This window comes from Pristiophorus japonicus, chromosome 3 (assembly GCF_044704955.1).
Source record: "Pristiophorus japonicus isolate sPriJap1 chromosome 3, sPriJap1.hap1, whole genome shotgun sequence".
Classification (NCBI taxonomy): Eukaryota; Metazoa; Chordata; class Chondrichthyes; family Pristiophoridae; genus Pristiophorus; species Pristiophorus japonicus.
In genome coordinates this window covers 83,318,178-83,339,628 of record NC_091979.1, presented here as the reverse complement: position 1 = coordinate 83,339,628, position 21,451 = coordinate 83,318,178, and the positions used below count along the sequence as shown (strand labels likewise).

General features: G+C 45.9%; 1 protein-coding gene across 1 annotated transcript in view; it reads left to right on the top strand.

Moving 5' to 3' along the window:
* Positions 1-21,451, top strand: part of LOC139254073 (retinol dehydrogenase 7-like) — an 88,198-nt gene that overhangs the window by 31,785 nt on the left and 34,962 nt on the right. The window contains exon 3 of the mRNA XM_070873621.1: positions 18,188-18,446. Coding sequence (XP_070729722.1) covers positions 18,188-18,446 — 259 coding nt within the window. The remainder of the gene's footprint in view (positions 1-18,187; positions 18,447-21,451) is intronic.

The window sequence follows — 21,451 nt, the reverse complement described above, 5'->3', positions numbered from 1 at the left end:
GTATTCACTGGAGTTCAGAAGAATGAGAGGGGACCTCATAGAAACGTTTAAAATTCTGACGGGGTTAGGCAGGTTAGATGCAGGAAGAATGTTCCCAATGTTGGGGAAGTCCAGAACCAGGGGACACAGTCTAAGGATAAGGGGGAAGCCATTTAGGACCGAGATGAGGAGGAATTTCTTCACCCAGAGAGTGGTGAACCTGTGGAATTCTCTACCACAGAAAGTTGTTGAGGCCAATTCACTAAATATATTCAAAAAGGAGTTAGATGAAGTCCTTACTACTAGGGGAATCAAGGGGTATGGTGAGAAAGCAGGAATGAGGTACTGAAGTTGCATGTTCAGCCATGAACTCATTGAATGGCGGTGCAGGCTAGAAGGGCCGAATGGCCTACTCCTGCACCTATTTTCTATGTTTCTATGTTTCTAACCTATGCAGCGAGACAGGCGAAGTAACATGGAGTCAGAAACAGATGGTAGAAAGGTAAAAAGCAATAGTGGAAGGCCGAGTAAGCAAAGGCAAGAAACAAAAAGGGCCACACTACATCATAATTCTAAAGGACAAAGGGTGTTAAAAAAAAAAGCCTCAAGGCTTTGTGTCTTAATGCAAGGAGTATCCGTAATAAGGTGGATGAATTAACTGTGCAAATAGATGTTAACAGATATGATGTGATTGGGACTACAGAGACGTGGCTCCAGGATGATCAGGGCTGGGAACTCAACATCCAAGGGTATTCAGGAAGGATAGAATAAAAGGAAAAGGAGGTGGGGTAGCATTGCTGGTTAAAGAGGAGATTAATGCAATAGTAAGCTTGGATGATGTGGAATCTATATGGGTAGAGCTGCAGGACACCAAAGGGCAAAAAACGTTAGTGAGAGTTGTGTACAGACCTCCACACAGTAGTAGTGATGTTGGGAAGGGCATCAAACAGGAAATTAGAGGTGCATGCAATAAAGGTGCAGCAGTTATCATGGGTGACTTTAATATGCATATAGATTGGGCTAACCAAACTGGAAGCCTTACGGTGGAGGAGGATTTCCTGGAGTGCATAAGGGATGGTTTTCTAGACCAATATGTTGAGGAACCAACTAGGGGGGAGGCCACCTTAGACTGGGTGTTGTGAAATGAGAGAGGATTAATTAGCAATCTCGTTGTACGAGACCCCTTGGATAAGCGTGACCATAATATGGTGGAATTCTACATTAGGATGGCGAATGAAACAGTTAATTCAGAGACCATGGTCCAGAACTTAAAGAAGGGTAACTTTGAAGGTATGAGGCGTGAATTGGCTAGGATAGATTGGTGAATGATACTTAAGGGGTTGACTGTGGATGGGCAATGGCAGACATTTAGAGATCGCATGGATGAACTACAACAATTGTACATTCCTGTCTGGCGTAAAAATAAAAAAGGGAAGGTGGCTCAACCGTGGCTATCAAGGGAAATCAGGGATAGTATTAAATCCAAGGAAGTGGCATACAAATTGGCCAGAAATATCAGCGAACCCGGGGACTGGGAGAAATTTAGAACTCAGCAGAGGAGGACAAAGGGTTTGATTAGGGCAGGGAAAATAGAGTACAAGAGGAAGCTTTCAGAGGAAGTCCAGAACCAGGGCTCACAGTCTAAGGATAAGGGGTAAGCCATTTAGGACCGAGGTGAGGAGAAACTTCTTCACCCAGAGAGTGGTGAACCTGTGGAATTCTCTACCACAGAAAGTTGTTGAGGCCAATTCACTAAATATATTCAAAAAGGAGTTAGATGTAGTCCTTACTACTAGAGGGATCAAGGGGTATGGCGAGTAAGCAGGAATGGGGTACTGAAGTTGCATGTTCAGCCATGAACTCATTGAATGGCGGTGCAGGCTCGAAGGGCCGAATGGCCTACTCCTGCACCTATTTTCTATGTTTCTATGTTTCTAATAGGTGCCATTTTAGACAATGAAGGTTAGCTGTTTCTTTGTCAGCAACACTCTGGGGCCTGTCCAGGCTTTTCCATCTGTTTTATTCAGAATCCCCGTTACGTTAAAAACTCCCACATCAGCCCAGTTTGGACGGTTCTGTGGCTTGATTATATTATAACTCTGGGAGCAGTTACTATACCCCATATTTTGGCCTCCTTTGATGTTTCTAATCAGACAGACCGATTCCCCCGGTCTTCCTTTTCCTGTTGTATTAGTGATAACAAAAAATGGGGGCCGTTTGGAATTATTGTACCACGGTTGGTATCCCCCTTCAAAGGTAGTCAGATTGCAACCTGCTGACTTCCATTTTCGTGCCCAGTTTTCCGTATCCTGAAACGCATTGCCTGTTTTGTTTTGATTAATTATTCACTCAGCCATTTCCGAGATATTCAAGGGAACTGGCCTCAAGGGAATCCCTCCCTTTGAGTGAATAGGAATATGCGCACACACCCAACAACTAGAAATGTTACCTTGTTTGGCATAAATGTGTGACATATACAAGAAGGTATTTACATGCAATTCCCTTGCTACCCTACTATTTCCCTTTGGTGCAGAGGGTCGGCTAGTAAGAAGTAGGCAAATGCGTAGAATACCTACAGTCAGTAATACAGTAAATTTATACATTTTGGTAAAAAGTAATTATCCTTATTAGACTTCAGCTTCAGTTACGGGTGCTTGTTTAACGTGTGAGGCGTGGATTCAGGCTTTCTTTCCTTGGACTTTAACAGCTGCCTGGGTGGTCAATAACACTTGATAAGGTCCCTCCCACTTGGCACCCAAAGGTTCTTTATGCAACTTTTTCACATACACCCAGACTCCCGGGATGATGTCGTGTCCTCCTTCGGGTGGACTACCCCAAGCTGCCGATACCTGTCGGGAAACAGAACTAATAGCATTGGTTAAGTTCTGACAGTATGATAATAAAGTGTCACTCATTAAGTGAACATCAGCTTTCCGTAAATCGATAGTTCCTGGCAGCGACATGGGTCTTCCCGTTATAATTTCAAACGGGCTTAGACCTGTAGTTCTGTTTGGGGTTGCCCTAATACTACATAGCACTATTCGTAGTACCTGGGGCCATGGTGTTCCTTCTTGGTGATATTTGGCAAGCCATTGTTTCAGAGTTCGATTCATTCGCTCTACTTGTCCTGATGATTGTGGATGATAAGGACAGTGTAAATCCCACGTAATGTTCAGTAACCTACAGACTTCTTGGCAGACAGCACCTGTGAAGTGTGTTTCCTGATCTGAGTCAATGCTACTTGGGACTCCCCATCGGGGAATGTAATTCTTACACAAGACCTTTGCAGTGTGATTAGCTGTGGCTCTTTTAGTTGGGACAGCTTCTACCCATCCAGAGAATCTGTCGACCATGACAAGAATGTTAGTGTATCCTTGGCATGAAGGAAGAGATATATAAGCAACCTGCAGATGCTGGAATGGTCCGACAGGGGCAGGGGGCCTCAGTTGGGGTATTACCGTGATGGGTCCAGAATTATTTTTCTGGCAGACCACACAGCGGTCTGCTACCAGCTGGGCATGTTTTTTAAATCCCCGATCCCACCAGCTTTTCTGGAACCATGCTGTCATCTGTTGTGAGGCCAAGTATCCCCACGAGTGGATCTGTTGGGCTAAAAAAGGCATAAGCGCTTGTGGCACGACTGGCTTGTCGGTAACTCTTTGTCTCCAGACACCATCTTCACATAGCTTAATTCCTGCCTCAATCCATGTCCATTTTTCCTCTCGGGAGCACTCGCCTTGCATTGTTTGAAGGTCTCGTGTCAGAGTCCTGAGTGCTTTCAATCTGCACATCTGTGTTGGTTCTTCTGGGGGAACGCCCTGTGAGGCAGCATCTTTGGTTGGCTAGGGCATTTCCCTGTGCTTCCATGGTATTTTCCTTGGTATGTGCCTTACACTTCAGGATGGACACTTCCTGAGGTAATTGTATGGCCTCTAGTAAGTCTCGGACTTCTTTTCCATTTCGGATAGGTGTACCAGCAGCAGTGAGGAATCCTCTTTTCCGCCATAACAGACCAAAGTCGTGAGCGACTCCAAAAGCATAACGCGAATCTGTGTAGACATTAGCTGTCTGTCCTTCTGCTATTCGACATGCTTCTGACAGGGCCCGTAACTTGGCCTGTTGTGCTGACGTTCCTGAGGGTAAACATCCTTTTGCCACTACCTCATATAAGGTTGTAACTGCCCATCCTGCTTTTCTGGTGCCATTGTCAATAAAGGAGGAACCATCTGTAAACAGGATGAGGTCTGGGTTGTGCAGAGGCTCCTCTGCTGCTAAGGCTGCTTCTTCTGTTTCTTTTAAAATCTCCACGCAGTCATGCTCTTCACATTCTTCCCCCTCTTGCTCCCTCGATTCTGACATCGGGAGCATAGTTGCGGGATTAACCGGGCTGGCCCGGACGATATGGAGATTAGGAGCTTCCAAAACTACTGTCCAGCGGGTCCATCTAGCTGCTGTCACCTGAGACATTCTATTCATAGACAGCAAAGCGTGTACGGTGTGGGGACACTTGACAATCAGCTTTTGGTCGAGGACTAGACCCGCAGTGGTCATTACCGCTCGACATGTAGCTTCCATGGCCCTTAGGCAACTTCCTTATCTGAGGGCTACCGCATCCAGTTTTGCCGAATAATAGCCAATAGGTCTTTGCCGATCCCCATGTTGTTGTGTCAGTATAGCTGTCATATATCCTTCTTTCTCATGGACAAACAGGGTAAATGGCTTACCACTGTCGGGGATTCCCAGAGCCGGTGCCGAACACAAAGCCTTTTTCAAACTCAGGAAGGCCTCTTGCTGTTCCTTAGTGAGGGTGATGGCTTCTTTAGAAGCACGTTTCCCCTTTAAAATATCATTCAATGGCTGAGCAAGCTGTGTGAAGGAGTAAATCCAATTTCTGTTAACGTTACACAATCCCAAAAAAGACCTTAGTTCCTGAATAGTGGTGGGTTTTTTAGCAGCCTGAATGGCAGCAGTTCTATCCTGGGTAAGTTCTCTCTTTCTTTGTGAAATCTTTTGTCCCAGGTATACAACCTCTTCTTGGGATATTTGTGCTTTGTTGATGCTGGCTTTATGTCCTTTCAGCCAAAGGTGGTCCAGCAATTTCGTAAATCTTGTTCATGCTGTTCTTCCGTGTTTGAAGCTAGCAGGAGATCGTCTACATATTGGATGACTGTGGATGACAGGGGAGGTAATTCTTGGAAATGGCTTTGTAAAGCCATGTGGAATACCGTAGGGCTGTTGTGGAAACCCTGCGGTAACCGCGTCCAAGTATACTGTTGTGCTTGGACCGTGAAAGCAAACCATTGTCGAACCTCCAGTGCCAGAGGCACCGACCACAATCCGTTGGCCATATCTATAACCGAGAAATATTTATGTTCTGGTTTGAGGGCATTAAAAATGGTGGCGGGATCAGCGACCAAAGGAGCTTTTTGATCAATACACTGGTTAGCTTTCCTATAATCGACAGTCAAACACCAAATCTCATTCTGTACCGGCCACACAGGGCTATTGGAGGAGCTATGCGTTTTAATAAGCACCCCTTGTTTCTCCAATTGCTGAATAACAGTAAGATTCCCGCAATGGCAGTTGGACTGATGGGATACTGTTTAGTGCATGGAGGCTTGGTCCCGGTAAATGCCGCAGGCTCCATCTGGAGTAGGCCACAATCGTTCTTATCTTTAGCCCATATCGGGTGTTCCTTCAATTCTTCTTTCTTCAAAGTTCTAATTGACCATGTCACCCGACCATCCTCGAAATGCAACGATGAATCTACTTGGATTAGAACGTCCATTCCCAAAAGGGGTTCATCTACTGGGCCTATCCAGACCGGCGTGGTTAGTTCATGTGGACCCAGCCCTATAAGTACCGGTGTTGTCCTTTTAATTTCCATTTTATGGCCCCCAACTCCATAGGCTGTACGTGCCCGACATTCCAACGGCAAAGAGTCATCATATTGTAGGGGTAAGCATGTTAATTCCGCCCCTGTGTCTAAAAGACAGTCCACATCCTTATCGCCCACCCTCACAGTTATATATAGCCCATTTCCCCTCTGTTGTAGTAGTGCGAGGAGGGGGGCCAGGGTGGGCTCTAATCGTTTTTTGCTATCCCAAGTAACTCCTTATGTTGTTGTATTGTCAGTCACTTAAATGCTTCTATGAGGTCATTATCTTGTGACAAGCCTGGCTTGTTGGCTGAATTGTATCCCTGGCTGTGTCCTCTTCCCCGGCCGCGACCTTGCTGTTTTGCCCTGCACATCTTGGCCCAATGACCTTCTTTTCCACAATAATGACATTTTCCGGGTAATTTTCCTAATAACTGTTTCTCGGAATCCTGGGATTTCCATCCCATAGCCTGTACAGCTCGGACTTTAGCTCCCATATCCCGATCTAATTGGTTACATCGATCCACCAATGCTGCAAAGGTAGTTCCTCTACCTTCCCAGTCCGGTAACACTATCTTAAGCATTTTGGACAGTTCTGGCTTTAGACCTGCCACGAAAGTTGCTTTCAGGGGTCCAAACACTTGTTCATCTATTTCCTCATCCGTATTATTCATACCTGAATGTTCTAGCCACGTGCATCTAAACCGCTCGTCATACTCCAGGACCTCCTCTGTTCCTTTCTGTTGGCAGGCTGCAATTTTTCCCCAGTCTGTCTTAGCTGGACTGAAGGCTTGCAGCCAGTGTTTAATCACCTCCCATCCTGCGTTTAATTCTTGCTCATTCTGCCCCAAAGCTTCTTCTACCTTGTCGTGCAATTTTCTTCCCTGTGTTTTTGGCACCATTACGGTCAAAATTTGCACTCCGTCCCAGGGATGAAGTTGATATATATTTCTTAAGCAGTCCAATTGGTCCCACATTTTAACTCCCCCTTTCTTTGGATTGGGCAATTCCTTGGATCATTTATCAATTTTCTCTGGGTCTGCCGGATCATGAAATAAGTATTCTGCATACACCCTTTTCCTCGTTTTTTTGGTTCCGCACTCATCCGCAGTCTCTTCTGATTTGACTACAACTCGTCTTTTTTTAAACGGGGCAAAGCGCACCCCTAATTCTTCATCCTCCGTCCCTATATCGTCAGAGGATTCAGAATCCGTATCTATTCCTCAGTCGTGTCCTCGGGTTTGCGCTTTTAATTTATCCAAACATGGGTACCCTTTGAATTGACCAATACATTTTCCTTTTCCTATTACTGTCTCTTGACCTAATGATTTTTTCCATTCTTTAATTTCACCTTTAAGATCTTTAATTTCCGCTTCCGACTTTTCAAGTTCAAGTCTTTTCTGTCGCAGCTGTGCACAAACAGCTTGCAATTGGTCCTTTGTACTGGTCAGGTCCCTATCATGTTGGGAACACGTTATAATTTAATTCCGCTGTCGGATCTGTCCCATAACGACTATGGACCATCTGATTCGCTCTTTATTTTTCATACGGGTCGTTTTTCCCCAGACCTTTTTAATCTCGTCCAAGGATCATTGTCCTTTGGAGGTTCCGTACTTTTGTTCGATCTTAATACAGGTTTTAGATCAGTCGAATTGTTGCTCTATGTATTCTTTCAACTGTTGGAGGATTTCATCTATCGAAACCTCAGGTGGTGCCCGCCCGCCTTTAACAGTTGTAGGCAATTCTTTGCTCTTATCTCCTGCTGCCATAGTACTAATTTCTTTACTGGGGTCTTGAGTCGTAGGCTTTCCAGCCGATCAGTGGGTCGGTGATTAATTAACTAACACACCGCCGAAGTTAGACATCTATGGGACCTCGAGCCGACTACCAACCGGAGGGTTCGCAAACCGGAGGCTTTCGGAATCGCGTACAAGGAGAGGCGAATTTAGACTTTTGACCGAGGACTTTTATAAAGAGGAGTCCTTACCTCAGTATGTAGGCCCGATGTCCAAAATTAAATTTCTTTCCTCAGCGATCGTGTTCGTGACGCCAAAATTGTTAGATCTCTTAATTTTCAATGAAATGCGAACTCCGGTTGTAGTTTTAATGTAATTTTATTCTGGCAGCAGCAACAAGCTTTTGGCTTTAAGCCAGGCCTTTGTCCTTCTGAGACCACATGGCCAAAATGGCTGTTCTTATACCTGACTCAGTTGACAGAAAAGAACGCGCCTTCTTTGACCTTATTGGCTCAATTGATATACTGTTACCCTTTAATTGGCTCACTACCAAAGGTCCTAAAATGTCAGGTTGATTGATGACTTAATGCAATGTGGTCTGTGTTTTCTCAAAACTGCAGCCAGGCTGCAAAGCTTGAATTCTCTATCATCTGGCCTCAACCTGCCTCCAATCTGTCCACTTCAAGTTTTAATGGAGGCGGGATGGAGGTGGGCAGCCAAGCCGCTTGCAGGAGTTGAATTTCATAGAATCATAGAATCGTTACAACACAGTAGGAGGTCACTCGGCCCATTGAGCCCGTGCCGGCTCTCTGTAAGAGCAGTTCAGATCGTCTCAATCCCCCGCCCTTTCTCCGTAGCCCTTCAGATTTTTTCCTTCAGGTACTTATCTAATTCCCTTTTGAAAGCCACGATTGAATCTGCATCCATCACCCTTTCACGCAGTGCATTCCAGATTATAACCACTCGCTGCGTAAAAAGACTTTCCTCATGTCGCCTTTGGATCTTCTGTGGATGATCTCAATCTTAGAGACAAAGAAGTCTGTGAGCTTCTCACATTTTTTGTTGGAGGTGAGGGTAGAGACTGGGGAGAGGGATTTAAGAAGAATAGAAGCCAGTGTTTATCTTTACATTCCAGAATGATTCTGGAATAGTGAGCAATTTTGGCAGATGAGAGCAGGATTCGATAATGCTTCATGTGGTCCAGCCAGATCTGATGGTGAATGGCTAAACCAGTTGTCCGCCATACCCATTCAAGTTTACTTCTCTTGGACTTAAGAGAGCAAAGGTGAGGGGGAACAGCCAGGGTGAGAGAGAGTAATTGTTTCAATATAGACTAGGGCATCAAAGGTGGTGGTGAGGGTATGATTGAGCAGATCGGTAACTGCAGAGATTTCATGGTGAATGGAGGGCCAAAGTCTGGACAGTTGGGAGTTGATAAGTGCAGTTGCAAGAGAGTTGGGAGAGAGTTTTTTCCAAGGGCGGACACAGAAGGAGGTAGGGTTTGGAGGGGAAGGGGAGGTGGGGTGGTGGGAGGGGGATGTGGCTGGAGAGTGATATGAGGATGTGGTCAGAGATGGCCTTCTCTGCGTTTGACACGATGGGAGTAGCAAAGCCACGAGAGATAGCAAGGTCGAGGGGGTGGTCGTGAATATGGGTTGGGGTGTTTACCTGGAGAGAGAGATTAAGGAAGGATAGGAGGCAAGTGAACTCCGAGGAGAGACAGCATGATAAATTGAAAAGAAGGTTGAAATCACCGAGGATGAGAAGTCCTCATAGGTAATGGTAGAGTGAGGGATATGCTGTGCCATGAGGTTACAGATTGTGGTTGAATGCAATTCTGCTGCTGGTGATGTCCACAGCACTTAATAGATGCCCAATTTTGGGCTGCTGGATCTGTTCTGAATCTATCCCATTTAGCACGGTGTTAGTTTTACACAATACGATGGAGGGTGTCCTCAGTGTGAAGACTGGATTTCATTTCCACGAGAACTGTGCGGTGGTTACTCCTACCAATACTGTCATGGACAAATGCATCTGTGCCAGGTAGCTTGTTGAAAATGAGGTCAAGTAGATTTTTCCCTTGTGTTGGTTCTCTCAACATCTGCCTTCAGGACTCGACCAGCTCAGTCAGTGGTACTACTGAACCTCTCTTGGTGATGGACATTGAAGTTCCCCACCCAGAGTATGTTCCATGCCCTTGCTACCCTCAGTGCTTCTTCCAAGTGGTGTTCAACCTGAAGGAGTACTGATTCATCAGCTGAAGGAGGGCGGTAGGTGGTAAACAGCAGATTTCATTGCCCATAGTTGATCTGAAGCCATGAGACTTCATGGGGTCCAGAGTCAATGTTGAGGACGCCCAGGACTGTATACCAGCTCTGGTGGGCCTGTCCAGCGGTGTGACAGGACATACCAAGGGATGGTGATGGAGGAGTCTGGGACATTGTCTGAAAGGTATGATTCAGTGAGTGTGACAATGTCAGGCTGTTGCTTGACTAGTCAGGAGGACAGCTCTCCCAAATTTGGCACAGTCCCAGATCTTTGTGAGGAGGACTTTGCAGGGTTTGGGCTGGGTGTGCCTTTTTCGTGTTCAGCGCCTAGGTCGATGCCGATTTGTCCATCCGGTTTTATTCTCAATATACTTCTTTGTAGTGGAATGGCTTGCTTGGCTATTTCAGAGTGCGGTTAAGAGTCAATCAAATTGCTGTGGGTTAGAAGCCACATATAGGCCATACCAGGTAAAGACAGCAGATTTCATTCTCTGAAGGACATTAGTGAACTAAATAGTTTTGTACGACAATTATGGCAGTTTCATGGTCACCATTACTGATACTAGCTTTTAATTCCAGATTTATTTAATTAACTGAATTTAAATTCCCCGTCTGCCGTGGTGGGATTTGAACTCATGGCTCGGGGTCATTAGTCCAGGCCTCTTTGGATTACTGGTCCAGTTACATAACCACAATGCTACTATACCCCTGTACGCAGAGCACGCAGATCGTGACGTGAATCAGCATGTCACACTGATTGGATGTCAGTAGTGGCAATTTCATCCTCAGCACTGAAGCCAACGCCCTCTCTTAACCTCACACAGCTGTGTTCAGCAGCAAGAAGAACAATCCATACACTATGTAAAGGGATGATCCCTTACTTACAGGTTAGTTGCTGATTGATTTCTACTGTCTGTTGCTGAGTTTGTAAAAGTGTTTGGTGTTTTCAAAACTTCTTTAAAGTTGCTTAAAGTTTACAAATAGTGTTATGGCACATGCTCAAGGACATGGTACTACTTGCAAGGGGTCTGCTCAGACCAGTTGCCCCCAGACATGGTGCTGTAGTTTGTACCCCCTTGGCCTGCAGTGTGACCGGGAGAATGAGCAGCAGCGACACATAGCAGGACAAGCTGCTAGAAGAGGCAGGAGGAGGAGAGGGAGAAGGAGGAGGCCAAACCCACCCTCTATCTACATCAGCCTCAATGAAAAACAGTGCATGTCTCCATTTTACTAAGGAAGTGCTCACTGAAATCTGCCACCTGCCGTAGCAGACCTGCAGCCTCAGTCCAGGGCAAGGGCGACACTGCCACTGGCTGTAAAGGTGATCGTGGCCTTGAACTTCTTTGCATCCTTCCAGGGTGGAGCAGGCAACATCTGTAACATCTCCCAGTTCGCCGTCAACTCTTGTATAAGGGGGTGAGTAAGGCTCTGTATGCAAAAAGAGCTGAATACATTCACTCTCTCTTACCAGAGAGAAGCCAGAAGAGTGAGTACGTGTCTTCACCAGGATATCAGGCTTCCTCACAGTGCAGGATGCCATTGACTGCACACATGTTGCTTTGCAGGCACCACAGCACAATTTGGAGATGTACTGCAACTGGAAGGGACTCCACTCCCTCAATATCTAGCTGGTGTGTGACCATACTCAGAGCATCATGCAAGTCAATGCTCGGTATCCTGGCAGCAGCCATGATGCCTTAATTCTGCGGCAGACAGCTGTGCCATCAGTCTTTGAGCTACCACGACAAACCAGAGAATATGGTGAATAGAGCGACAAGAGCTATCTGCTGACGACCTGGCTCATGGCTCCACTGCGCAACCCACGCACATAATGGAATCCATGCTGCCACACGGAATCTGATAGAGCAAACCAATAGTGTCCTTGAACAATGCTTCCGCTGTCTAGACCGCTCTGGAGGAGCCCTGCAGTACCAGAGAAATCAAACCTAGCCAGGATGATTGGGTATGGGCATACTGTCATGTTCAATGGTTTCAGTGTCTCCACTGGCCATGGCCACAGTCACAGCCACTCCTATTATGCTGAGCACTGTCTCCTTGAGCAATGTGTGTGCAGTCAGGAAGTGTGTCTGTCCCCCTCTGTGTGGTGTCCTTACACCCTACTATAGAATCACACGAGGCATGTACTGCAGATAAGGTCACTACGTGACCTGAACCTTTATTCCCAGGACCAAGAAATACTGACCCTGCGTGGGACCTCCCTTTATATACCTGGATGACCAGGTGAGGAGTGTCTCCCACAAGTTCACCCCCTGTGGTCAAGGTGTGCATTACTCAGGTGTATACAGTGTACAGTGTCGTTACATAAAGGTTACAGTAGTGTGAAGGTTACAAACATGATATCACCTCCCCCCAACGTCTTTGGGTCAAAGATTGAGTCTTTCAGGTAGTCGATGTTCTCTCGTGGAGCGCCGCAGTTAGGGCTCTGGTGGTTGGGCCTTAGCATGCATCTCTGTCGCTTGAGCTAATTCCGGCCTGTCTGGGCTGGCCGCAGGGACTGTGCATGCTGGTGAATGTCCTTGTTGCTCATTCTCTGGCAGCAGTGTGGGTAGCATCTCATGATCTTCCTCATGTTCCTCAGTGTCCATGCTGAACCTTTTCTTTACTTGGTCCAGATGTTTGCGGCATATCTGCCCATTGTTAAGTCTGACCACTATGACCCTATTCCCCTCTTTGCCAATTACAGTACCCTCAAGCCACTTGGATCCCAAAGCATGATTGAGAACGAATGCAGGGTCATCAATTTCTATGCATCACCCCACTGAGTTGCGATCATGGCACTCGGTTTGGGACTGGCGCTTGCCCTCAACAATGTCTGACAGGGCTGGATGACTGAGGGACAGCCGCGTTTTAAGCATGCATTTCATGAGTAGTTCCGCGGGCGGGACTCCCGTGAGTGAATGCGGGCAGGACCTATAGGCCAGCAGGAGGCGCGATAGGCGGTACTGAAGGGAGGGTCCTTGAATCTGGAGCATGCCCTGTTTTATGATTTGAACCGCACGTTCCGCCTGGCCATTGGAAGCCAGCTTGAACGGTGCTGTCCTGACATATTTGATACCATTACCCGACATAAACTCCTGGAATTCATAGCTAGTGAAACACGGGCCATTATCGCTAACCAGGATGTCCGGCAAGCCGTGGGTCGCAAAGATCGTACGCAGACTCTCCACGGTGGTGGATGTCGTGCATGAATTCAATATGATGCACTCGATCCATTTTGAGTATGCATCAACAACAATCAGGAACACTTTTCCCATGAACGGGCCAGCGTAGTCAACGTGAATACGTGACCATGGCCTGGTGGGCCAAGGCCACGGGCTGAGTGGGGCCTCGCTGGGGGCATTACCCTACTGAGCATACGTCGTGCACCTGCGAACCCAATGTTCCAGGTCTGAGTCAATTCCCGGCCACCATACATGTGACCGGGCAATTGCCTTCATTAGCACAACGCCTGGGTGCTCGCTGTGGAGTTCCCTGATGAATGCCTCCCTGCCCTTCTGGGGCATGGCGACCCGGCTGCCCCATAGCAGGCAGTCAGCTTGGATGGAGAGCTCATCCATCCGTCTGTGGAATGGCCCGACCTCCTCGGGGCACGCTCCGTGTGCGGGCGCCCAATCCCCAGTCAGGACACATTCTTTATCAGGGATAGGAGAGGATCTCTGTTGGTCCAGATTTTGATCTGGCGGGCTGTGATGGGGGAGCCTGCGGTGTCGAAAGCCTCAACGGCCATGACCATCTCCGCGCTTTGCTCCGACACCGCCTCAGTGGTTGCCAGTGGGAGCCTGCTGAGCGCGTCAGCGCAATTTTCAGTGCCTGGCCGATGCCGTATGGTGTAGTCATACGCAGCCAGTGTGAGAGCCCATCGCTGTATGCGAGCTGACGCATTGGCATTGACAGCCTTGCTGTCGGACAAAAGGGATGTTAAAGGCTGTTGGTCCATTTCTAACTCGAACCTTCTGCCAAAAAGGTACTGGTGCATCTTTTTCACCCCTTGGACACATGCGAGTGCTTCCTTTTCGACCAGCCCGTACCCCCTTTCTGCTTGGGAGAGCGACTTGGAGGCATTAGCCTCAGGTTGGAGTTTGCCCTCACCATTGCTCTGCTGCAACACGCACCCAACCCCATAGGATGATGCATCGCATGTCAAGACCAATTTCTTACAGGGGTCATACAGCGTCAATAACTTATTAGAACAAAGCAGGTTCCGCGCCCGATTGAAAGCCCATTCCTGACAGCCACCCCAAAACCAATCGCAACCTTTATGCAGGAGCACGTGTAGCAGCTCCAACAATGTGCTTAAGTTCGGCAGAAAGTTCCCGAAATAGTTCAATGGTCTCAGAAATGAAAGCAACTCTGACATGTTGCCAGGCCTGGGCGCACGACGGATCGCCTCCGTTTTGGATTCGGTAGGCCGGATCCCGTCTGCAGCAACCCTCCTGCCCAAAAACTCGACCTTTGGGGCCAAAAACACACACTTGGACTACTTTAGTCGCAAGCCTACCCGGTCCAGTCGGCATGGCACCTCCTCCAGGTTGCGGAGATGTTCCTCGGTGTCTCGACCGGTGATTAGGATATCATCTTGGAATACGATTGTTCCAGGAATGGATTTAAGCAAGCTTTCCATGTTCCTCTGGAAGATAGCGGCCACTGAACAAATGCCGAACGGACACCTGTTGTAAACAAATAGCCCCTTGTGCATAGTGATGGTGGTCAGAAGCTTGGATTCATCAGCCAGTTCCTGAGTCATGTAGGCTGAGGTGAGGTCCAATTTGGCGAACAGCTTGCCACCTGCCAGCATGGAAAAAGATCCTCCGCTCTCGGAAGCGGGTACTGGTCCTGTAGTGACACTCAAGGTTGATGGTGGCCTTGTAGTCACCACAAATCCTGACCGAGCCATCCGCTTTAAGGACAGGAATGATGGGGCTTGCCCAGTCACTGAATTCAACAGGCGAAATTATGTCCACCCTTAGCAGCCTGTCCAACTCACTCTCAATTCTCTCACGCATCACATACGGCATGGCTCTGGCTTTGTGGTGCATTGGTCTGGCGTCCGGGGTGATGCGTATCACTACTTTGGTGCCTTTAACAGTCCCGACACTTGGTTGAAAAAGTGGTTCGAATTTCTGTAGGACCTGTGAGCATGAACTTCGCTCCACAGATGAAATGGCGTGCACATCCCCCCATTTCCAGTTCATCTCGGCTAACCAGCTCCTCCCCAAGATCATTCCCTGGGACAATCCAGAGTAGCAGCCGGTTCTCCGATCCATTGTGTGTGACCACCAAGTTTGCAATGCCTAGTACTGGGATGATCTCTCTGGTGTACATCTGTAACTGCGTGTCGATGCGTTCCAATTTGGGCCTGTTAGCTTTGTGTGGCCATAGTTTTTCAAATTGTTGGGCACTCATAAGTGACTGGCTGGCTCCTGTGTCCAGTTCCATGCGTACCGGGATGCCATTTAATAGAACTTTCATCATCATAGGTGGCGTTTTGGTATACGAGCTGTGGATGTCTGCCACATGAACCCGCTGGCCTTCAGAGTCCATAGCTTGGCCCCAAGCATCACCCTGCCTTGAAGACCCCTCGTCTGGTTCCTCTGCCTCGTAAATTAGCCTCGCTACGGGCTTTCTGCACATTCTGGCCAGATGTCCTTTGAAGGTATAGTTTCTACAGATAAATTATTGAAACTTGCAAGTTTTCACAGTATGTCTGCCACCGCACCTCCAGCATGAGCTGAGATTGTTGTGAACAAAGGAACTGTTAGCAGGCATTCCTCTCTGATTGTCTCTTTGATTATTCCTGAGCACTCTGTTGGTGAGTGTCAATGGTCCCATCCAGGGACGCATTGTCCCTTGTGATGGCGTGAATTGCCAATCCCCCTGCCATTGTCTCTGTTGCTGGCCCACTCTAGAGTCTGTTGCTGCCTGGGCGGTGTCAAATTGCCCTTGCCTGCCTGTGGGGTTCTGCGTCTCGTTAACAATGTTATAAAGTGGTGTTACATTAGCTACCCTCCAGTCCATAGAAACTGATCCAGAGTTGGAAAATGATCACCAATGCATCCACTATGCACCACTTCCTTATGTACTCTGGGATGCAGACTATCAGGCCCCAGGAATTTATCGGCCTTCAATCCCATCAATTTCCCTAACACAATTTCCTGCCTAATAAGGATTTCCTTCAGTTCCTCCTTCTCACCAGACCATCGGTCTCCTAGTATTTCCGGAAGGTTATTTGTGTCTTCCTTCGTGAAGACAGAACCAAAGTATTTGTTCAACTGGTCCGCCATTTCTTTGTTCCCTATTATAAATTTACCTGAATCTGACTGCAAGGGACCTACATTTGTCTTCACTAATCTTTTTCTCTTCACATATCTATGGAAGCTTTTGCAGTCAGTTTTTATGTTCCCAGCAAGCTTCCTCTCATACTCTATTTCCCCCCTTATAATTAAACCCTTTGTTCTCCTCTGCTGAATTATAACATTCTTCCAGCCCTCAGGTTTGCTGCTTTTCTGGCCAGTTTATATGCCTCTTCCTTGGATTTAACACTATCCTTAATTTCCCTTGTTAGCCACAGTTGAGCCACCTTCCCCGTTTTATTTTTACTCCAGACAGGGATGTCCAATTGTTGAAGTTCATCCATGTGATCTTTAAATGTTTGCCATTGCCTATCCACCGTCAACCCTTTAAGTATCATTCGCCAGTCTATTCTAGCCAATTCACGTCTCATACCATCGAAGTTACCTTTCCTTAAGTTCAGGACCCTAGTCTCTGAATTAACTGTGTCACTCTCCATCTTAATAAAGAATTCTACCTTATTATGGTCACTGTTCCCCAAGGGACCTCACACAACAAGATTGCTAATTAGTCCTCTCTCATTACACAACACCCAGTCTAGGATGGCCAGCCCTTTAGTTGGTTCCTCGACATATTGGTCTAGAAAACCATCCCTAATACACTCCAGGAAATCCTCCTCCACCGCATTGCTACCAGTTTGGTTAGCCCAATCAATATGTAGATTAAAGTCGCCCATGATTACTGCTGTACCTTGATTCCCTTATTTCTTGTTTGATGCTGTCCCCAACCTCACGACTACTGTTTGGTGAAGCCCTTTCTCTAGCCTGCTGTGCTATTCCTGTATGTTTCCCAGGTGAGTTCCCTTCTACAATTACTTCCAGTATCTGGTGTTGTCAAACTGCACCTCCTCTTTAAGAGGTGCAGACTGGCTTTAAGAATTTTAGGCTTGCTTTAATTGGTGCTAGCTTGAATGAACTTGGGCCCCTGTTGAGCATACAGCCACTCAGCAGTGTATTTGGTGTCGGGCTACACCCCACTATCATTTAAAATAGCAGGCAGCACAAAGCGGGTTAATCACGCTTCGAGATCCCAATGCCCGTTTTTGGAGGCTATCGAATGCTTTACCATAAGCAGCTGTTATGGTTGAGTCTATAACATTATCTAAAAAGCAGTTGGATAAATATTTGAAAATAAAGCATATAAAAGAATACAGGGAAAGAGCAGGAAATGGGATTGCAGTAGAAATCTGCAGTTAAGGGGTTTGCACTGGAAGAACTATCATGGGCCAAATCGCCTGTTTCTAAACTGAAATTTCTATGATTTGATCTGTAGAACTCATTTAAATAAATAATCTGCATTTATATAGCATCTTTCACAACCTCCTAAAGTGCTTCACAGCCAATAAATTACTTTTGAAATATATTCACTGTATTTAATTTTAAGATTTCCTAAAGCTTAAGGGAACAGTAGCATAATGATAATGTTACTGGATTAGTAATCTAGAGGCCTGGACTAATAATCTCATAGACAAGAGTTCAAATCCCACCACAACAACTGGAAAATTTTAATTCAATTAAATAAATCTGGAATAAAAACTGATGACCATGAAACTTACCAGATTGTTGTAAAACCCTTCTGGCTCACTAACGCCCTTTAGCAAAGCAGATCTGCTGTCCTTACCCGGTCTGGCCTATATGTGATTCCAGACCCACATCAATGTGGTTGACTCTCAACTGTCCTCTGAACTGGCATAGCAAGCCCCTCAAGGGCAATGAGGGATATGCAATAAATGCTGGCCTTGCCAGTGATGCCTACATCCCGTGAACAAATTTTAAAAAGCTTTTTGCAACTGCAACTTGCATTTATGTAGGGCCTTTAACACAGTAAAGGTGTTTCTCGAAGCGTTATCTAATAAGCAAAATTTATGCTCATCACCATTGTCTATTTCTATTTGAATTAATGTTGTGTACCTCCAAAGACAATCCCAAATCATTTAACATTGTTCATCCAACCTGCAGGTCTATGGGGTTTAGTGAACAATGCTGGAAGAGCAACCCCAATAGGACCCACAGAATGGCTGACAGTGGATGATTTTAAGAGAGTTTTGGATGTTAATCTACTTGGACTTATTAATGTCACTCTTCATTTTCTGCCACTGGTGAAAAAGGCAAAGGGAAGGATTGTGAATGTTGCTAGTGTTATGGGCCGTATTTCATTTGCTGGTGGTGGCTACTGTTTATCGAAATGTGGAGTGGAGTCTTTTTCAGACATTTTAAGGTAAGTACCCAGTAAGCTGTAAGGCAAGCAAATGATAAATAACAGCATTGAAAGATTTGTTTTTACTTTACATACAATAACTGTTAGAATTTGGTTAGATTAGATAATGTACATTGCGAGTAAACCAAACAGCAGTACTGTACTCTGTTTAAATATGCAGCTATAGAGGGTATATATTGAGAAAGACATTTTTCAACCTTCCTGCAACAGAAGGGTTTCACTCCGGAGATGATTTTTTTCTGTTGAATTGTGACTTTTAGTCAACAATGAAAGGAGACAAAGGCCTGCTCCATAATTCTTTTATTCCATAGTGCAGTCTAATGTGACTAATAATGCAATAGTTGCTACACTGAGGTCTAAGGCCTGTTTTATATTAATTTAATTCAGAATTATAGAAAGATACAGCACAGAAGTAGACCATTCATCTCATTGGATGTTTGGTGGGTCTTTGACAGAGCTATCCAATTAATGTTTAAATTAGTTAATGACCATAGCATACATTCTCAGTGCTCAAACAGTATTGCAGTTGTTCAGTGCCTGTCTAAAATGGACACCGGATGGTTTTTCCCTTCAGCCATGCTAGTGCTCTTTATTAAAGGGGGCTCTTCTGCTTTTTAGTTGTGGTAAGTAGCTGTATATTGACCCCATGATTTGCCTGCTTCATTTTTTTTGTTGCTTTCACTACTAAAGCTGTTCAGATCTGTTTAAAGCTGCATCTTAATTCCCATCTATATGTTTGCCAAGAGAACTGTAATTGTCCTGAGCCTAAATAAGACTTATGGGCATTGCTCGGGTACCCCTCTCAGTCTACTAGTGCTGGAGGAGGAAGATGAGGATCCGTGTAGGCATAACAGGTGTTTTTCTCCATGTGAGCCAACTAGCCTAATCACACTCTTCTGTTTGTACACCAAACCCTTTAATTATCCTCTTTTTCAAGCAACTATTTATTTTCTTTTTGAAGAATTTTTTGGACTGTGCTTCAACATTGTGCCCAACCAAAAAACAGTATTCCCACCATTGCCCTCAGACTAATGTGAAGACTAATGAACACCTTGAACTTCCACGGGGTTCTCCCAATCTCCCAAAACTGTAACTTTGGCAGAAGATCGGCGGAAATCCTGGGGAAATGGCGTATAAATGGGTATTTTTAGCCATTGATGCTGTTTCTCCAGGAGTTCTGCTGATCTTCCACTGGAGAACCCCTGTGGAAATTCCAGGAATTTTGCATTTCTTCACAACTACTTTATTGTGCCTCATGCCAAATGAACTGTACTGACTCATTACAGCACATTAACCCAAATTGTATGAACCCTAACCATGTATGGTGCAGATGTGTTTAGACTGTTTTACCTTGGTGCTTCCCCTCATGGCAGTGTATGATGTGTGGCTTCTACTTCTTAACCACATATCCCCAGTGGGAGCAGCAAGTGAAATGTTTAGCTTCTGTATGTCAGAGCCTGCCTCTAGGTATGGAGGTGGTTCAGTACCCCTCTTTGCTTGGTCAGTAGATATCCCTGCAACTACAGACACCACATGGTAGCAGTCTAGACCTGTATGTTTTTGGTTACAATGAAAGTAATTTGAGTGGGATTACTAGTGGTGTAGATGTGGCATCATCTTGAGAGATATCTCCATTATCCAAGCTAGGACCTGCTAGTGCCCTACTGCTGGACACTCCCTCAGTATGCCCAGAGAACTGCATGTAAACAGACCCCTGGACAATAACAAAATAGATTATAGCTGTCTCAATCTGATTCCACAACCTGGTTAATCCAGACAGGTCAGGCCACTGTAGTTTGAAGCCCTTAGAGCCACAATCAGAGCATTTGTTATGAGAACTATGTTTCAGCTTTGAACCTCGGCTGAAATGACTCTACTACCGAGCTGCTTGGAGTGGCCAGATTCTCTTTGGTGGTCCATAGCTTGGTCAGGGAGCCATACAGAACTGCACATGCGAGCTATGGACTTTTTCCACTGTCACCACTATGTTGTGCAGATTGCTTGCTACTATTAAATGCTTATGGCAAGCTATCAACTTGCATTTATTGGCAGACCTTGTGAGGTCTATGTCCCTGGGCTGGCTCTCCATTCCGTAGATTATGGTTCTTCCTCTGCCACTTCTACCTACACCTCACTTGTGCTCAATAATTCACTAACTGTTACCTTCTGCATCTCACTAAGTGAACATCCCAGATGTATTTGTACTGATGCTTACACTTTAAGCACCTGCAATACAGGGTGCTTTAAGATTTATTGTCCAGGAATTAGATTGCCTTGGCACCTGGCCCTCTTGGATGCCTAGAGCATCAAAAGAAGGATATGTTTCAGAACTCTGACTGTAAGATACCCCTTGATATAGATCTTACATGGCGATACATTCTATTGTGTCCTGCCACAATGTTGCAGGTATGCTTGTATGCGAGGGAGTGAATGAATGAATAAGTAGGGAGTTATATAGATTGAAAATCAAAGGATGGTACCAGCCATGAGCTTGCAGAGTCCTCAGTCCTCCCACTCCCTTTATTGCCTCTATGCCCAGAATCTACAATACCTTCTCTTCAAAGGTCTTAGAATAGCTGAATCCCTTGTCTGTATGTGGCACTGTCTGATACATGCAAACTTCTGCTGCAAGTAGATAGAAAAAGGGGCCTATTTTAGAATGAGGAATTTGAGAGAATTCACCATCCAAGTGCCCAGCTCAGGTTCTTCTTATGTGAGCTCCTGATTATGTGGTATGCAAGTTGCTTGTATGTGCCCATGTGCGTGGTATTTGTAGCTTGTCACACGGCAAACACATGGGCATGACAGCAATACAGAGTGCCCTAAAAAACATGGCATGCCTGCATATTTGTAAAGTTGATGTACAGTTGCTGTAGGACTGTGCATTCTCCACCTGCAATTCATCACTATAACCAATTGTTCTTAAGATGCATTGCAAAGCGAGATTGTAAAATTAGGCAACGTGTGAGCGCACTTATTTTAACTACATTCCAGGAAACAGCAAA